The following is an 18,086-nucleotide window of genomic DNA, read 5'->3' on the forward strand; positions in this document are numbered from 1 at the left end:
AGACCCAGCATTTCTTGTGCGCGCACTGGGCATTGATACCTTTGCAGACTGTGGTGTTATAACCCGAGACAGGGTCCTTGGGGTTCTCTGGGTATCTAAAGCCTCCCCCTTGTTTGGTGAAGCAGCACAGTGGTAGGGAGTCATGTAAGCAGTTCTTCTCTGCTCTCATGTCCTCCCCCTGCTACCCCGACCGGCTTTTGCAGGGGGGAGCAGCCCCAGCCCGGCGGGACTCTTTGCGATGATCCTCGGAGTCACTTGTCAAATGACATCATTGAATTAATTAAAAATCCACTTTAGATTTGCAGATAAAAGAAAGTAATAGATCCCTCGGTATTGCTGTACGTCTCGACCAACTGATGTATTTAGAAATAGCAGGAGGTATTTGCAGCTGTTACTCCCTCAGGGACAGACTGCAAATACGTTTATTTATCTACTAGCATTTATACAGGCTGTGAGTTACGAGATGACCTCCGTCTCTGCAAAATAAATCCTGGTATCCGGAGTCCAGCCAGCCTCATCTATTGCTGTATAGGGAAAGTGGATATAGAAATTTGTTTTCTTGGGAAAGCGGGAAGGCTCCATCTCGCACGCATAAGGTTGCTGTGAGTGGGTTATAAAACTGCCAGACACCTATTAAACAGGGGGTGTTGCTCATCTTTATTGAGCAGGAGTCGGGTTCTGATTGTGTGCAGAGCTGTTTGGGGCCTTTATGTGCACACATTCCCAAGATCGGCGGCTCTCCGCCGTTGACCGATAAGCTGTGTGCTCTTGGGCTCAGGAGACAGGGATGAGCCGTATCAGCCACAGAGTCTCCCTGAAGCCCTGCGAACTAGTCCCATAGCAAGAGGCCCCATCTTCTGAAGATGCGCCTGCTGTGTGTTTCAGATGACTGATTGCCTGCATTACTCTGCTGTGCTTCAGTTATAGCACCTAGGAAGATCAAAGCAGTGCAATGTGAATTTTTTTGCTCGGTGTAAATTTAAGCATGGCCACAAAGGCGTGTTTCCTTCCCTTGGAAAAGCAATTTAGCCTGCAGAAAATAATTAAATCCACAGTATCTCGCAATAATGAGAAATTTGAAAGGGGGAGGGTTAATTATTTCAATCCGATTTTAGTTACCCAATAAAGTGTTTAAGGAGAGCGTCCAGACAGGGCCCGAGTTAATTTACGATACCATGACTTTCAATGTTTCTGTCCTTTCCCTGCAGGATCATGCAGATCTGCGAAGCCATTTCTTCACAGTTGGGATGAAGCTAGAAACAGTGAATTTGAGCGAGCCCTTTCATATCTGTCCTGCATCAGTGACCAAGGTGAGCTTCCCTCCCTTGCTCTTTACCTTCATGTCCAGCCGACTGGACGAAATGTGCTGGCGCAGGGGGTGGAGCGCAGTGGGGCGAAGCGGCCCCAGAGCGAGCACCTTCTCCTCGGGCCACGCTCTACTAAGGGGCTCCTTTGGTCCCTGGCCCACAGAGCCAGGCCGAGCACATGCCTCCTGTTGGGGCAGATTTGGTTCCTACGGGCTGTCGGGGCTGGTGGCCTTAAGGGACCCGGAGGGAGGCTCAGGTGCGCTGCTGACTGTAGGGCAGTGAACTCCGCCGCCAGTACATGGCGCGCCTTCTTCGGCCAACCAGGGTAACGTCCACGCTGCCATTTGTCCCCGTCCTTGTTCACTTGGGCTGCTCCGGATTCACCTGCTGTAATCGTTGCAGTGGCAACTCGCTCCTCTTCCACAGTCATTCGTGGGATCCGCTTGTATTTTGGAAATGCCCGACAGTGGTGGAAAGCACATTCCCATCTCCAGTGTGTGTCCCCACGTCCGCTTCCTTGTTGCCCCTGGCTCTCATTCACTAAAGGGAGAGCGTGCTTCTCCGTTTTGCAGATTCAAAATGAGATTACCTTTTAAGGTAAAGTCCATTTTCCTGACGGTCTGATGGTTTTTCAAGATTATAATTTCCCTCGGCTGTGCCAATCATCTAGAGGAAGTCACCTGTGGAAGTCACACCTCCAGCATGTGTCTGTACCTGAAGCATCCTCCTACTAATGGCCGGGGAAACCGAGAAACCCACCTTTCTTACCCAATGTATGCTTTAGTTAATGGCCTTTTGTGTGGGAACTTAATTAACGGTCCAAAAGTCAATTCCATTTTAATTTCTTTTACCAAGGAAGACTGGATTTGTTAATACAGTGATGAGTGTTTCAGAGTCATTTTGTATGCTCTCTCTCTCTCTCTCTCTTTTTTTTTTTTTAATTTATGATTTGGTAAGGCTTGAGAGATACAGTGGTGATAATGTATTTCAGAGTCTGGAAAACGGCTGTAATCATGAAAGGCCTTTCTCTTTTTTTTTTCTCAATTTTTTTTCTTTAGAACATAAATTACTTTTATGTAACTGTTACAGTAATTTATTTAAAAAAATAACTGCAGCTTCAGAAAAAAAATACTGACTTATGCTTTGCAGGATGGTTTTTTGGGTTGCAATTTATGTTCTTAACAGTCATAAGCCATGCACTAAAAGCCTTTTTATTTAAATTGACCTTTGGGGCTCTTCAATGTGTATTCTGGTAGGTGCACATTTTCCCAGAACTGGTGAGTGATACCTTGCTGAAGCCTGGCCAAAATTTTCCTTTATTCCAGCTGCAGCTGATACACTGATGCCAGCTGCCCATTTATCTGGATATATATTACCCTGTCCTCACTCTAAGAGGTCACGGTGTCTGCTTCACCTGGTGTTGGTATAGTAAATAGAAATCCCTGGTGGTGTCAGTAGTAGGCTGACACTCTTATGTCTGTAAATAATTATAATCTATAATGTTAGAATGTGACATAGTACTTATGCTTAGTTTCAGCCCAAATATCCTTATCTTGTTGGATAGATTTCTAGTCACTATAGTTTCGTTTCCCGATACATAATTTTCTAAGTAAGTCTTATTGAGGGCGGAGGCAGGGAGGATATTTTCTCTGAAATTTTTTAAGGTACATTTTCTTTTTCATTTTATTTTTTTCTTACCCATTTTACCAAAGATAAAGCACTCAGTCTCTCTGTTGCACATGCACCCCTCTTTCGTCTCTTATTGGCCCTAAGTTGTCAGACCCATGGATGGCAATGTGTGCTTCGATGGGCACGTCCCCAGGTCCGGACTCCCCTACATAGAGTGCAGTATCAGGATATTCTTTAATGCAGTAGGTATTTATAATTAAATGTATTCCTCCCAACATCGGAGAAGGTTTTAGAATATTACGATTGAGAATATAACACTCTGCTGTTAGTACTCACTGTAATGAAAATGTCATTCTCATTTTCCTCAAGGCTTTTCTTCATGGCACACCTATTGAAGAAATAAATAAATAACATTAAAGCCCATAGACGGGAAAGTAGTTAACTATGTAGCAGATCCTGAATAAAATGCCCAACATTTAGCCATTTTGCCATGCAGTGAGATTATAGATTATGGGGTTTTTTCTTTTTCTTTTTTTTTTTTGGTGATCCAAAACAGTATGATACTGACAGATGATGATGACATATCATCTGTGTATGTGAAATATATCATATTATTTAGACCAAGAGTCTTGGTTCCATTTCTTCTATGGCTAGCTCTAGCCACATAGTCTTGGGCCAGTTGGTTAACTGCTCTAGGTTATAGTTCTGAGACCTGCAGGTTATGGACCCAAGAGCTCAGTGTTTCTGCACCATGTGGGATGTGACCCTGATGGATTTGAAAAAACTGATTTAGCTTTTTTCTGAAGTACACACACACGAATGTGCATGTTAATAGGTTTTGGAGATCCCTTAGTGCCCATCGTTACAGGGTCCAGTGGTGCTAAGAGGTTCAGCCACCAGAATTCCACGTTTTTTAATAAAGATTTTATTTATTTATTTATTTATTTATTTATTTATTTATTTATTTATTTGAGAGAGAGAGAGAGAGCACACACAAGCAGGGGGAGCAACAGGCAGAGGGAGAGAGAGAAGCAGGCTCCCTGCTGAACAGGGAGCCTGACATGGGGCTCAATCCCAGAACCCTGGGATTATAACCTGAGCTGAATGTAGATGCTTAACTGCCTGAACCACCTAGGCACCCCAGAATTCCACATTTTTAATATGCATCTGTGTGTGCATGCACACGTGTATACACACACACACACACGCATGTGAGACTAGGTCATGTTGGCATTTGTAGGAGCTGGTCTGGACAGTGGGAATGTAGACAAAAGTCCCTGGTTTTACAAAGCTTATATTTTAATGGTGAGGGCGGGGAGACAAACAAAGTAAGCAAATCGATACAGAATGTCCCATGTTAAACGCTAAGGGGAGAGACACAGCAGGGGCGGGACAGGCGGAGGGTGGAAGGCTGGAGTGTGGCAGGGGAGATGGGGTTTGAAACTGGGCTGCAGGGAAGATCTCACTGGGAAGGTGAGGTTTGATCCTTTGCTCTGTAAAGTCTGCTTCCAAAGGCAGACCTCAAGCAGCAGAATGATAGCTATTTACTGGAATGAACATCGAGGAGAACAAAAGTGAGTGCACTCTGCAGCTTTTGCTTTTAATTTAGACTGCTTCCGGAAGATATTTTGTAAATGAAGGAGCCAGGAATCACAGCCTCCATGAGAGCGTTAGGATTTCCTGAGAAACTACTGGTTTATGGCTGTTGAGCCCATAAAGTGATCTCTTTTTTTTCTGGCCTGTGTCACATACTAGACTTTAAAACCATCACGTTTTTAAGTGCCCGGGTCCATCTCGTTTTTGCATTCTGCTCTTCCCACCAGCATACCTTGTTCTGTTCCTTCACCAACGTGTTTTGTTTTGTTTTTTTCCTACACGCTGTGGCTGTTTATGCAGTTCCTTTGTACAAAGCATTTTCTGGGCCTTGTGGGAACACCTTGACTGAGTGACAAAGCAGAGACTGCCCTCCGAGGATCTGCTGGATGAGACCGATTTGGGATAAGGAGTTTCGGGACACAGGTGCAGGGCTGAAGCTTTGAGGGCACAGAACCGGAGTGGTCAGGAGAACGTTCCAGCAGCACTGACTTTCAGGATGTACCTTGAACCATGCTCTTGTGCTTTTTTGCAAGAGCCTCAGTGGGCCGGGCATGTGTTCTAGGCTGGGAGGATGCTGAGCAGGGATGTACGTGCCAGGGGGAGTGGTCCTCCTTGGGCTGCAGGCTGAGGTGGTTGGAGGGCTGTGATGCCGGGTGAAGCCAGAAGTCCCCAAGCCAGACGGTGGAGCTTCTTGAGTGATCTGACGTGAGGACGTGGGTTCCTGCTGTGTACACGGAGAAACCACTCACCTTTCAAGGCCCGCCTTTGCTTGGCCATAGCCCTGGGTTTGTTTCACTGTGTGAGTTTGGTTTTCTTCCAGCCTGAGCCATCAGTTTACCTCTCTAAAGCCACCAGTGTTTTCTATGTCTACTACTCTTTTCTCTGTATGCTACTCATTGGCTTGTCTTTCCATTACAGTGACCACAGGGAAATCAACTCGTAACGTTTTTAGCAATTGGATCGATTTACTAGTATACATTGAAGCGCCAGTTTGTGCTTGAGGAAGTACATTTATTCCATTTGGAAGCTGGGACAGCTTTTCATACTAGTTTTGCCTGAAAAATTCTAAAGGATTAACACTTGGTTCTCTGGTTGTTTTTTTTTCTTCCAGGTTTTTAACAATCATTTTTTTCAAGTGACTATTGACGACCTCCGAGCAGAACCTAGTAAACTCTCGATGCTGTGCCATGCGGATTCTTTGGGAATTTTACCAGTCCAATGGTGCCTTAAAAACGGAGTCAATCTCACACCCCCCAAAGGTCTGTATTCTGTGCAAATGCATGGGGTTGGTGTGGCTCACGAGGGTGTCCTGCTGTCAATGAAGCGTGCCTTGGTTGATCTCGAGCAGTTTACCTTGTAAAGGATTTCAATGTCGTGGGAAAACTCTGTCCCACAGGTGGCTCGACACAGGAGTCTGTCCCAGCTCCCTACCCCCGTGGGGTGCGTGACTATAGACTTTGTGAGAAGCTACTTCCGTCCTCCTCAGCTCCTTGCTCGGTTACTGCTGATGCTTGGTGACAAAGGACATGCAGCATCACTAAGTGATCAGGGCTCAACACTTAAAAGTGTCTGAGAAGTGGCTTTAAAAATGCAACACGGGGCGCCTGGGTGGCTCAGTCAGTTGAGCATCTGACTCTTGATCTCAGGTCTCCATCTCCAGGTGGTGAGTTCGAGTCCCGTGTTGGGCTCCACACTGGGCGTGGAGCCTTCTTTTAAAAAAAAATGCAACGAAACACTAAAGAAGCATTTCTTGCCAATTTTATTTCCAATCATTTAAATTTCCCCCAGAGCTCAGTCACTCTCTGATAACCAAGAATTTGATGCCACAACACATTAAAATAATTAAATCGGGAGCCGGGTTGCACTAAAATAGTTTCAAGTTGGGACCCACGAACCACATTCTTGTTGGTAAGGCCGGTGCTTGGTGTGCCGTGACGTGGTTTGCTGTCCCTGACCAATCTGGTGCTCGTTCAGGGAAGACAGCAGCTGGATGGAAGGAGACGAGGTGGGAGGGAGAACAGAGGGGATGGAGTGATAGCAGAGGAGATGGGAAGGCATTAGACAGAAGAACAAACGTGTGGCGGGATTTTAACAGAGACCCACAGATGACACAGGGGCTCTGTGCTGACCTTTCCAGATCGCCAGGGACTGGATAATCGGTAGCGGTCACCCTGTGGGAAGGTTGATACCCACAGGTCAGGCTCCAGATGCCTGGTGTCAACAGGTCCCAGAGGACCTGTTGTGCTGCTCTCGCCTCGTCCATCCTGTGATCCACTGGGCGCTTCTCCTCCATCCTCCCTATCCTCCCTCTGTCCATCTCCTTCCTCCTCCATGCTCATCCCCACCCGGGAGATCCCTGGGGGTATTTCCTCCTCAGCTGTTGATCCTTCCCCTTAGGGCGCTGCGGGGGCAGAAAGTGGCCTCGTTACAATGTGGTGAACTTTCACAGTCACTGTTTGCCCTGTTCTATGCATCTGACTCATTCCATCCTCAAAACGAGCACAGCCCTGGGAAGAGGCTTCGTAACAGCACGGTTCTGTGACCCTCCCAAGGTCACCTGGCTGGTGAGGAGCAGGGAGGAGGTCCGCCTGCTGGTGTGGTGCTGCCCGGGGTGAGGACTGCAGTTCCTGAGAGCTCGCCTGAGCTTCTGGGTCGGTCCTCACAGGTGACTCTGGCCACTTCATGCTCTGGTTTTTGAGACTGTCCTGTGGGACACCTGCCAGATTCCACGGCTGCTCTGCAGAGTCAAAGACAGACTCAAGTCTGGGTATCTCTATAGTCCTCTTCGGATGGTTCTACAGGGTTTTTTTGTTTGTTTTGTTTTGTTTTTTGTTTTACATTGTGAACAATCTAGTGGTAGCAGAGCAGATTGGAGAAGTCTCTTTCTGCTGCAAAATTTAATGACGGGTCACTTGGCTAAGTTTGAGAGTCCCGTGGACCGTCTCTCCTTCCTGACTCATTTGTGTGACTGGGTCTGCATCACTAAAGAAAGACTTCTAGATATCTAAAGTGTTGCGTGGTTGGACTTTCTAAATACCTAGGTAGTAATAAGATCTACTTAAGAATTTTTTAAAAAGATTTTATTTATTCATGGGAGACACAGAGAGAGGCAGAGACACAGCAGAGGGAGAAGCAGGCTCCCCACAGGAAGCCTCATGTGGGACTCGATCCCAGGATCCCGGGATCGCGACCTGAGCCCAAAGGCAGATGCTCAACCCCTGAGCCACCCAGGTGTCCCAATCTATGTAAGAATTTAAAGAAAAAATGAGTTGTGTGAAAAGGAGGGGGAAAACAGTCATATATGCATTTCATCGGCTTCATTATTCCCTTAAGCGGAGGTTAAATGTTTTCCCGGTGTTTCTAGATTTTTTTTAAATATATTTCTTATGAACTTTAAGTGTTAGAAATATGTCTAAGAAAAGAGATTGTTGGCACAGTTTGGATATTTATTTGGAAAATGGGTGTGCCTATTTGGTTAATTGCGTTTCATGATATATGGAGAAATACAGTTGGGGAATTAATAATTCTAGGGAATAATTTTTCCAAGTGCCTGCGGCTATAACAGAGTCTTGGCTTTAATTACTGAGCTCTCGTCGTTTTGTGAGAATATGTTTGTTATATATTTAAATATATGTTATGCACATAGTAACGTATTTGTTTTTGTAATTAAAGTGAATTAAAATGGAGAGGTGGAGGTGGGGGTTTCTGTATGTGATTTTATGGTTTCCTTGGGAGGTTAATTTGTTACCTGTCTTATGTGTCAGAGCAGGGCTGAGTGGGGATCATGCTGTAGAATTTTTTCAAACACCGTTCTTTGCTTTATTAATGTCTGAACATCTGCACTCTTCTTTTTTTTTTTTTTAAGATCTTATTTATTTATTCATGAGAGACACAGAGAGAGAGGGAAGCAGAGACACAGGCAGAGGGAGAAACAGGCTCCATGCAGGGAGCCTGATGTGGGACTTGATCCCAGTCTCCAGGATCAGGCCCTGGGCTGAAGGCAGCGCTAAACCACTGAGCCACCCAGGCTGCCCTATCTGTACTCTTCTTACAAAAGTTGTTTTTAGCTTAAATTGTGAGCTCTATACATAGAGCATCTTCGATTTCTTAGACGTGTTGAGAAGTGATATAAATGTTTTCTTGCATGTATGTTTTCCATGAACATATTACATTGCTTAGATTTCTGTTTGAACAGTAAACACCACTTACAGTCACAACGTATTGCCGATCCCTGAACGATATTATCCCAGGTGTCTCCCAGTGGGAAACAGTGGATGAAACAAAAGATATCTGGTGATGGGACGTCTGGGTGTCTCAGTGGTTAAGTGTCTGCCTTTGGCCCAGGGTGTGATCCCGGAGTCCTTGGATCAAGTCCCATATCGGGCTCCCTGCATGGAGCCTGCTTCTCCCTCTGCCTGTGTCTCTGCCTCTCTCTCTCTCTCTTTTTTTAAGATTTATTTATTCATTCATGATAGACACACACACACAGAGAGAGGCAGAGACACAGGCAGAGGGAGAAGCAGGCTCCATGCTGGGAGCCCAACGTGGGACTCGATCCCGGGTCTCCAGGATTGCGCCCTGGGCCAAAGGCAGGCACCAAACTGCTGAGCCACCCAGGGATCCCCTGCCTCTCTCTCTCTCTCTCTTTCTGTGTCTCTCATGAATAAATAAATAAAATCTTTTAAAAAAAGATATCTGGTGATATAGGGGATTTGCAGAGAACATAGACTCATACTTACCTTGTTTTGACTCTATTTCTTAATTTAAAAAAATCTGTATGTGGAGTTTGGAGAAAAATAGTGCGTAAGCTAGAATGGACAGGAAGGCTTCAGTCCGTCTCTGAGAGCAAATGCTTTCCTGGTCAGCAAAGGACAGAACCGTGAACCTTGGAAGGCTTATTCCATTTGTTTAAAGCCAGCAAACAACAATTCAATATTATAGGCACTATAAAAAGTGATCAAGCAAGGAAATAAATCAGCTAAGCAAAGGTATCTATCGGTTATCAACCATGACTTGCTATTTTTAAACTATTTCATTAGCCTCGTTGGCACGTAACATCAAGGATGAGTCATAGAATAAGAGGAGTAAATGGCTCCCCCAGAGGGATCTTAGTGGAAAATAGTAAATAAGCCTTTACATTTGTTGTAAATCTGTTGCGAAGTGGGTGCGCAAAGACTCAAAGTAAATCGCTAAAATAAAGCGCTGTGTCTCCACAATTGGCCGTCTTAATAATAGGCAGATAAACTGTTAACATGATTTAAGAAGTAAAAGTGTGTTTTTCGTTATTACCAAGCTGCAAAGCCCCGATCCCCTATTTGGCACTGTCTTTTCCTAAAGCAAGACCTCATACACTGGCTGATGCACTTGCCCCGTTTTGTAATCTGTTATATTTCAGACATAGCGAAGGGGACAGAAAATAATAAATACAGATGCTCTTGGACCTCCTGCTGTGATGGAACACAGTGCTGGCATTTGGCCACATTTGATTCAGATTTTTAAAAAGTGAAGTAAAGCATTACAGTATATAATATAGGACCGAGTCCCTTCTGTCTGTCTGTTCCTCACACTCCATATCTATTCCATTGGTGGGAAGTCCCGTTGATATTTTCGGGATCTGACCAGGTGTCATCACGACCACGCTGGTCCAGGCCACCATCACATCTGTCCTAGGTTAGTGCAGTGGCCACCCTGGCTTCCTTCATGCGCTCTCAGATGAGATGGCCAGGCTGGTGGTGTTAGGATGTGCATCACACACATCCCTGCTCTGCTCGGACTGTCCAGGGCCTGACACCTCACTCAGAGCCAAGTTCAGGTCACAGCTGACAGTGTCCCTGTGGTTCCCTGTCTGGCCTCCATCCAGGCTGTCCCCAGACCCACCGGCCTCCTTGTCCTTCCTGGGGCCTGGCACTCATCCCCCCTTGTTAGGTTGTTAGGTGGTCTGTCCTCCTCCTGCCTTCCTGGGCGGTGTCTTTCTTGGCTGTCCTGTTTAGTGTGAATTAGAGATCTCTCCCCCCAACCTTTGTATCTCCTCCCCTGCATGGCTTTGCAGCAGAGAACTTTCTAGCATGTCAGATACAAGTAATGTGTATTTTCCTTCTTTGTCTCTCCGCTAAAGAGAAACATCGCTGAGAACAGAGCGGGGACTTTGCTCTGGTTCTCTGCTCATCATCAGCGGCTAAAATAGTGTGGCTCTTGGTCAGTACCTGTTGAGCGTTGAATGGACTCAAGTCCGGCCCTCGTTCTGTGCTCCTCCCTTCCTCCCGGCCACGTCCCCACCGCTCCACCCAGGCTCCGCCGGGATAACCGCCTTCCCAAAGATGTTCCGCTTTTACTGCTGGACGTGCAGGCTCTCAGTGTTAGCTTTCCAGCGCATCTTTTTGATATGTGCACAAACCGGATCGTGCTCTATCTTTATGTAACTTTTACACCCTCCAGCGTCTTGCAGATCTTTGTCAAGATGCTGATGCATGTCGATTATTTATTCATTTTGCCCATTGTGGGATTATGCGTTAATTCTTGAAATCCGCTTCCCATTGGGAGACGTTGATCTTTCCTGCTTTCCCTTTGGATGGATGGTACTCAAGGGTGCATCTTTGTACATGCGCCCAAAAGTGCGCGATCTCTTGGGGTGTGTACCACGAATGAGTGAGGAATTGCTGGAGCTCCATTTTGCATCATGCTCACTACTGTTATCATGCCTGGATATTGCCATTGTGAGGACCACGAGACAGGTCTCCTCGTTTCACTTTCGTGTCCCCAGTCCCTCGTGCAGCGGAGCAGTTCGTCGAAGGCCTGTGGGCAATTTGTATTTCCTTTGCATTGTTGATTATATTTTTTTGCCCTTCTCCTGTTGATTATAGAAGCATTTATATGTTTGAATATGAATTCTTCTTTTGCACTTCACAGTATATAATAGTCTTGCCTGTGGCTTTTCGCTTCACTTTTGAATGGTATTTCATATTATATTGAAATACAAAATTGTAATGGAATCAGATACCAATCTTTCCCATTATGATTTGTTTATGTCTTTAGAATTTTTTTTTTTTACTGATGTTCTGCAGTGTTTTCTTTAAAAACCTTGCAGTTTCATGTTCTGTATTTAGCCCTTCAGTGTACTTGGACTCAATTTTTTGCAAGGCATGAGGAAAGAAAACAGTGTTATTCAATTCTTTTGCTTAAGTTGAACTGGATTTTCAGATTATCCTTTGTGGAAGCATCATTGATTGAATGGTCTGAGATTTCCCCGGGGATCTGTAACGCCACCACGAATGTACAGCAAGTCCCTTTAACGGCTGAGGACCTTAGCTACGTCATTCTAGTTCATTGGTCCATTTGTCCGTCTCTGCATAAACAACTTCACTTTTGTTAAAAACTGATTTCACTTTATGTCTTGATATCCATCAGGTGAATCCTTCCACTTTTCCTCCTTTTCAGAATTGTCTTGGTTGCTTTTGGCAGGTTACTGTCGTGCATGAATTTTGGAATCAGTTTGGGAGACAGTATGCAAAACCCCATTGGATTTTCAGACAATGCATTAGACTTAATTAATTTAGAAAAATTGACTTATTATTATAGTATCTTTTATAACTTTTGGTCTACTGCTAGAATTTTTCCAGGCACATTGTCCTTTTGCTTGCTGTCATGAATGGCTTTTTTTTTTTATTACTATTCATTTGATTTTTTTACTGGCTATGGCCAGTATAATGGAATACCACTGATTTTGCATGTTTATTTCCAGCTGCCTTGCTAAGCAGTGTGTCTCCAGAACAGTTTGTGTAAGATATGGATGACCCGACTCTTGAAGGTTTGGTAAAACTAGCTTGTAAAACCATCTGGGGCTGGTGCTGTTTCAGTTTGTCTTCTGTTGACTATGAATTTATTTCCTTGAATGTTTGTTCATTTAGTCATGGTTACCACTTCTGTTTGAGACAATTTGGGTAATGTATGTATGTTTACGGAATTATCTGTTTTAGCTGTGCTTTCAAATGAACTGTCAGAGTGTTCTCTTACGTCAAACTTATTGAATTGTTCCACCATTAGGTATTCACTCTATTTTTGTTTGTTCTGTAATTTGCTAGAAGGTACATCATAATATTATGAGACTGAGGATCTGTCAGTTTCTGTGTGTGTGTGTGTGTGTGTGTGTGTGTGTGTGTGTGTGTGAAGCATGCAGGGTGTTCAGGTTCGGGACTGTTGGAGCTTGCTGGTCTTAACCCTCTTTATCCCTAGCCAGTCATTTTGTTTTAAAGCCTTTTCTTGTCTGAGTCTCATGTTTATTTGTTTCCTTATGCAGGTTGTGATTTTTCATCGTGCACTAATTTTCAGTGGTGGTCGTTACTTCTGTGGGATTTCTGTAATCCTTAGAGTGAAGTACTTCCTTCCATCTAGCTATTTATTAGGGTCTACCCAGTGTTCTAGGATTTTTGCAAGTCCTAGGGTATTTATATATCACTGTCTTTATCTCCCCACTAGAAAGTAAGGATTTTTTAGGGACACCTGGGTGGCTCAGTGATTGAGCGTTATGTCTTCGGCTCAGGGCGTGATTCTGGAGTCCCAGGATTGAGTCCTGCATCGGATTCCCCGCAGGGAGCCTGCTTCTCCCTCTGCCTCTGTCTCTGTCTCTTATGAATAAATAAATAAATAAATAAAATCTTTTTTAAAAAATAAGGATATTAAAAATCACTTTTATTCACTTCTGTATCCCCAGCACCTAAAACGGTGCCCGGTACATGTAGCTGTCCCTGGATATTCAAGAAATGAACAAATGTCACATTAATTTCTCAGCCTGTACCATATAGAGTTGTATAATTGTGCAGCATCCCTACATGTGCCCCTGGCTTGGTGGAGCACAGGTCTCCGCTCTTTCCCTCCTTGACCAGAGCCCTGGGCAGGGACCAGTCAGGTCTGCACCTCCTCTCTTTCAATGAACTAAGTGTGTCTGGTTACGTTTCTGCAGACCCAGCATCCGACTGAGACCAGGCATTATAGGACAGTCACAGACCCCGATGTTCCCTTCTCTTGACCCCATGGCTGTGTTCTGCTCCACGTGGGCTCCAGATGTTCTCTGGGCTGGTCAGCTCTGCCTTTGTGTCCCAGTTGGGTTTTTGGCATCTGGAGATTTCCTTCTCTTTTGAGTTTGGCTGTGTAATTATTTTTACTATATTTTGTCTGACATCTGAGAAGGATCCATCTTGTTGCTGGACTTGGAAGTTGATTCTCATTTCTAGCTTTCTGATTGATTGTTGAACAAAAGTTCACTTTTGATTTGAAAAGAGTTGGAGTAAAATTCTCTGGGTCATTTTTTTATATCTGAAAATATTTCCAATTGTTGGAAATGGTCTCCCTCTCTTTCATTTATTCCTCGTTTTGCTTCATTGTTGAGGATTCTTACCATGGCTTTGCCATTGGCAGCTGATACTTATATGATGTTAGACTCCATCCTGGAGACGTGTCCACATTTCCTAACATTGTGTTTATAATTCAGATTAACATTTTGAGCATGTCCCTGGACAGAGAACTGTATTAAGTGTCATACTGTCACCTATATGCATTGATTCTTATTCTAAAAGGTAAGGATGTTGGAATGGCTGGGGTTTATGTTCACTTGACTTCTTTGTTTCCGTCCTCTTTCCTTATTTTCCATGGTTCTTTTCCCCCTGCCTTATTCTGTGAGTGTAAAACCAGAATAATTTAGTTGCAAATGAATGTGTCCCTTGTAAAGATCTACAAATTTAGACAGGGACAAATTTACTGAATGTCCACCGAGGAAATGAGGGAGCTGGCTGATTTTTTTCATTAATATTTGTTTATTTATTTAACTCCCATCTGTCTTTTACCCTTAGAAATTTTGCTATTAGTTTTTTGTTTTAATTCTGCTCCTTGGGGTGCTTGGGTGGCTCAGTTGGTTGAGCATCTGACTTTGGCTCAGGTCATGATTCCAGGTTCCTGGGATCAGTTCCCAGGTTAAGCTTTCTGCTCAGTGGGGAGTCCGCTGCTCCCTCTCCCTCTGCCCCTTCCCTGTTTGTGTTCTTTCTCTCATTCTTGCTCTCCCAAATAAATAAAATATTAAAAAAACAAACTCTCCTTTCTGCAGAATTTGTAGTCATCATCGTTAGCATGCCTGCCCTTTTAGTAGGTCAAATACCTTTTATTTGGTTCCAGTATCAAGCCTTTGCTTCATTATCACCCCAAACAGAATACACTAAAAACTGACCTTCAAGGGAGGGGGACATGTAGCTCTTTAGCAAACAGCATGGGTAAGAAGATGGGTTAAAAGTGTCTTTGCCTTCCTGCCTATGAGCCTGTAGGCAGCTTCGTTCATGAATGGAATTGGGGATTGTTGGGGACCCTTGCTCAGGAAGGGGCAGGCTGGTTCCCGGGGCTGCATCTGCCCCTTTGATCCTGTGGTCTTCTTTCCTCACCTGGGCAGTGGGGATGAGCCTCCTACTTAACTACAAGATGGCAGAGAGGATCACCTGAGGCGATGCCCTCTGGTGCTTCTCCTTAGTGAGCATCCACAGACCTCAGTAGGAGCCTGGAGAGAGACCCCTTTTCAGTAAGACCCACCTTTACTGGGCTGTGAACAAGTCCAGTAAAGCTGCTCTAATCATTCATAAGATTCTGTGAGACAGGATCAAGAACCTGTTCTTACAATGTGGTTTCTTTGGGGTCTTCTTGTCATGAAGACACGATCACATCATTTCTTCCTTTCAAAGAGCCATTGAACTAAAAGCTAAATAAGCTTGCTCTTAAGACCCGATGTCCACATCTCACACTGGATGTAGATGTGCTCCAAAGTGGACATCTCCTTATGGGGCTGCATGTTCTTCAGTCAGCGTGGTGGGTGTCTTCTGAACTTTCTTTCCAATTCCTCCAATGTCTGCCTCTGTCCTGGAGCCACAGGTAGCACACAGTGTGTGTGTGTGTGTGTCCCCTTCTCAGTACCTGCTGGAGCAAGTGACATCAGCCAAACCTGTGCCTGTTTCATCCTTATCTTACTGTCAGGGAATGAGAGTCTGGCAACCTGGAGACTCCTAGGGAAAAGTTACTAAATTAAATGTATTTCCTTGTTTGAGAAAGTGTTACTTCTTTTTAGAACTTCCATTTATTTTGTTAAAGACTTTTTTAAAAAAAGATTTTATTTATTAATTTGAGAGAGGGGGAGAGGGCATGAGCAGAGGGGAGGGTCAGAGGCAGAGGGAAAAGCAGACTCCCTGCCGAGCAGGGAGCCCAACGTGGGGATCAATCCCAAGAGCCTGAGATCATGACCTGAGACCAAAGCAGATGCGTAACCAGCTGAGCCCCGGGTGCCCCTTAAAGAGTATATTTTAATCATAGGTTTAATATGTGCTCATTCTTTAAAATTTTGAAAAAAAAAAAGGAGAGAAGTTTCCTATCCTGAAGAAACTACTTTTGGTGTACATTCTTTCAGATTTCTGTTTCCCAGAATATGTAACTTTGTGTATTGATTTAATTACTTTATATGCACCAATTTGCCACTTCCATGCCAAGGTGTCTCCTCCTTTCAATGACTGGGAAGTTTCATGATTGTAGGTAAATAGTTGATTTAAACACGTCTTCGTTATTTGTATTGTTCTCAGCTGCTTTGATGCACAAAATGTTTGCACAGCATCCTGTTATTTCTCTAGGATGCTCCCTAATGCAGTTACTGCTCTGTCCTCACTCCAGCTCACTCTTCCCAGCCCTGCAGGACCCCCCTTGCTCTTTCCAGAACATTCCAGACATGCTCCTGGAATCCCACCGTTGTCTGCCCCTCCCCCTGGCAGGTTTTCCCCCCAGTGGCCACCAGGCTTGCTTCCTCGTTCTTCGGATTTTCAGCTTTTCATCAAGACCTTCATCCCTCTCTGCCCCTTCTCTCCTTCTCCCCCTGATGCTCTGATTACCTGACGTGTTATATTTGTGTGCTGTGTCTCCTCTCACTGAAGTGTAAGCGTCCCTGGGCGCTGGTTTTCTTTAGTTTTATTCACTTCTGGTGCTAGAACCGGAACGGTGCCTGGCACAGAGCACCACTTAGTAAGTGCTTTTAAGTGATTGAATACGCGGATGAACCAATGGCTGAAGTGGAGAGTTGACACCTTCCTGAAAGATTTTCACCCATTGCCCGGTTGACACCTGCAATGGCTTTTTGAACTATATGCCAACCAGAAACGCATAAAGGCACCCGCTTCCCGACAGTATTTGCAGTGGTGGATTCTTATTATTGTCTTTCATTTTGCTGATCAAGTAGATGGCAAAGATGGTATTTTTGGCTAATGTTATTTTATTTTTTAAAAGATTTTATTTATTTATTCATGATAGTCAGAGAGAGAGAGAGAGAGAGAGAGAGGCAGAGACACAGGCAGAGGGAGAAGCAGGCTCCACGCAGGGAGCCCGATGTGGGATTCGATCCCGGGTCTCCAGGATCGTGCCCTGGGCCAAAGGCAGGCACCAAACTGCCGCACCACCCAGGGATCCCGCTAATGTTATTTTAGAAGATTGTACAGTTTTTTTTTCATATTCACTCAGCACAGAAGAGCAGCTCTTACTCTGTGTGTCTCTTTTATTAGAGAGGGATGTCCTTTTAAAAACCCTTCCCTCCATCCTATTATGATTATCTCAGGGTTGTCATGGTTTACTTCCTGGTGCAAAGGGCATGAGACCACCATGATTATCTAGTGGGGAGAGGTGGTCTTGATTCACTTCCTGGTGCAAAGGGCATGGGACCACCATGATTATCTAGGAGGTTGTCATGGTTCACTTCCTGGTACAAAGGGCATGAGACCACCATGATTATCTAGTGGGGAGAGGTGGTCATGATTCACTTCCTGGTGCAAAGGTCGGGATCCGGGGTCGTGATTCACTTCCTGGTGCTGAGGAGAGCCCTAACTGTCCTTTAGAAACTGAACAAACCAGGATTCTGTTGGCAGGTGGGAAGCTGAAGGTTGGCTCTCAGGAGGCGGTCACGGTGCATCCCAGGTGCTGAATTAGCTCTTGTTTGATTGATCACTGCCTTATCTCTTAAAATGGAGCCATGTTGTTATACTTTCAGATAATTTTTATTGAAATAATTCGTGACCAAAACTTGAAAAATACAAAGAGATCAAAAAAAAAAAAAAATCCGCGAGTCCCACCATCCAGATAACTACGTTGATATTTACCATTCTTAGGTTTTCCTTACACTCCCTCTGGTCTTTTCCTTTGCATACTTTTATGTGAATTTGATAATTCTGCATATGCTGTGCCAGGGCAATCTTTCCATCTACATTTATAGCAAAAATGTTTTCATATATATGTGTATATGTACATATATTTGCAAACTATGTGCAATTTCATGCCCACGTGGTTTTCTGTGGACCTTGGATAAGTTTCATATCCTTTCCAATTCTGGGATGTCAAGTGGTCCATGTCCCCAGAATCACCAATAAGAACACGTAGGACACTTTTTTCAGGTTTTTTAGGATTGTTGTGAAATTGTTGTGTCAGAGTTCGTGAACACTTTTACTCTCCCATCGTTTTCTAAAAGAATGGTCCGCTGGTACTACCCATAGTAATGTC

The 18,086-nt window shown here is 44.5% G+C and overlaps 1 protein-coding gene across 5 annotated transcripts in view; it reads left to right on the top strand.

The window, feature by feature from the left end:
• Positions 1 to 18,086, top strand: part of SFMBT2 (Scm like with four mbt domains 2) — a 216,150-nt gene that overhangs the window by 138,782 nt on the left and 59,282 nt on the right. For all 5 annotated transcript variants that reach the window (XM_038530176.1, XM_038530172.1, XM_038530175.1 and 2 more), the window contains 2 exons: positions 1,209 to 1,310; positions 5,644 to 5,791. In XM_038530176.1, the coding sequence (XP_038386104.1) occupies positions 1,209 to 1,310; positions 5,644 to 5,791 (250 nt within the window). The remainder of the gene's footprint in view (positions 1 to 1,208; positions 1,311 to 5,643; positions 5,792 to 18,086) is intronic.

The sequence above is a fragment of the Canis lupus genome, chromosome 2, assembly GCF_011100685.1.
Source record: "Canis lupus familiaris isolate Mischka breed German Shepherd chromosome 2, alternate assembly UU_Cfam_GSD_1.0, whole genome shotgun sequence".
In the NCBI taxonomy this organism is placed as follows: domain Eukaryota; kingdom Metazoa; phylum Chordata; class Mammalia; order Carnivora; family Canidae; genus Canis; species Canis lupus.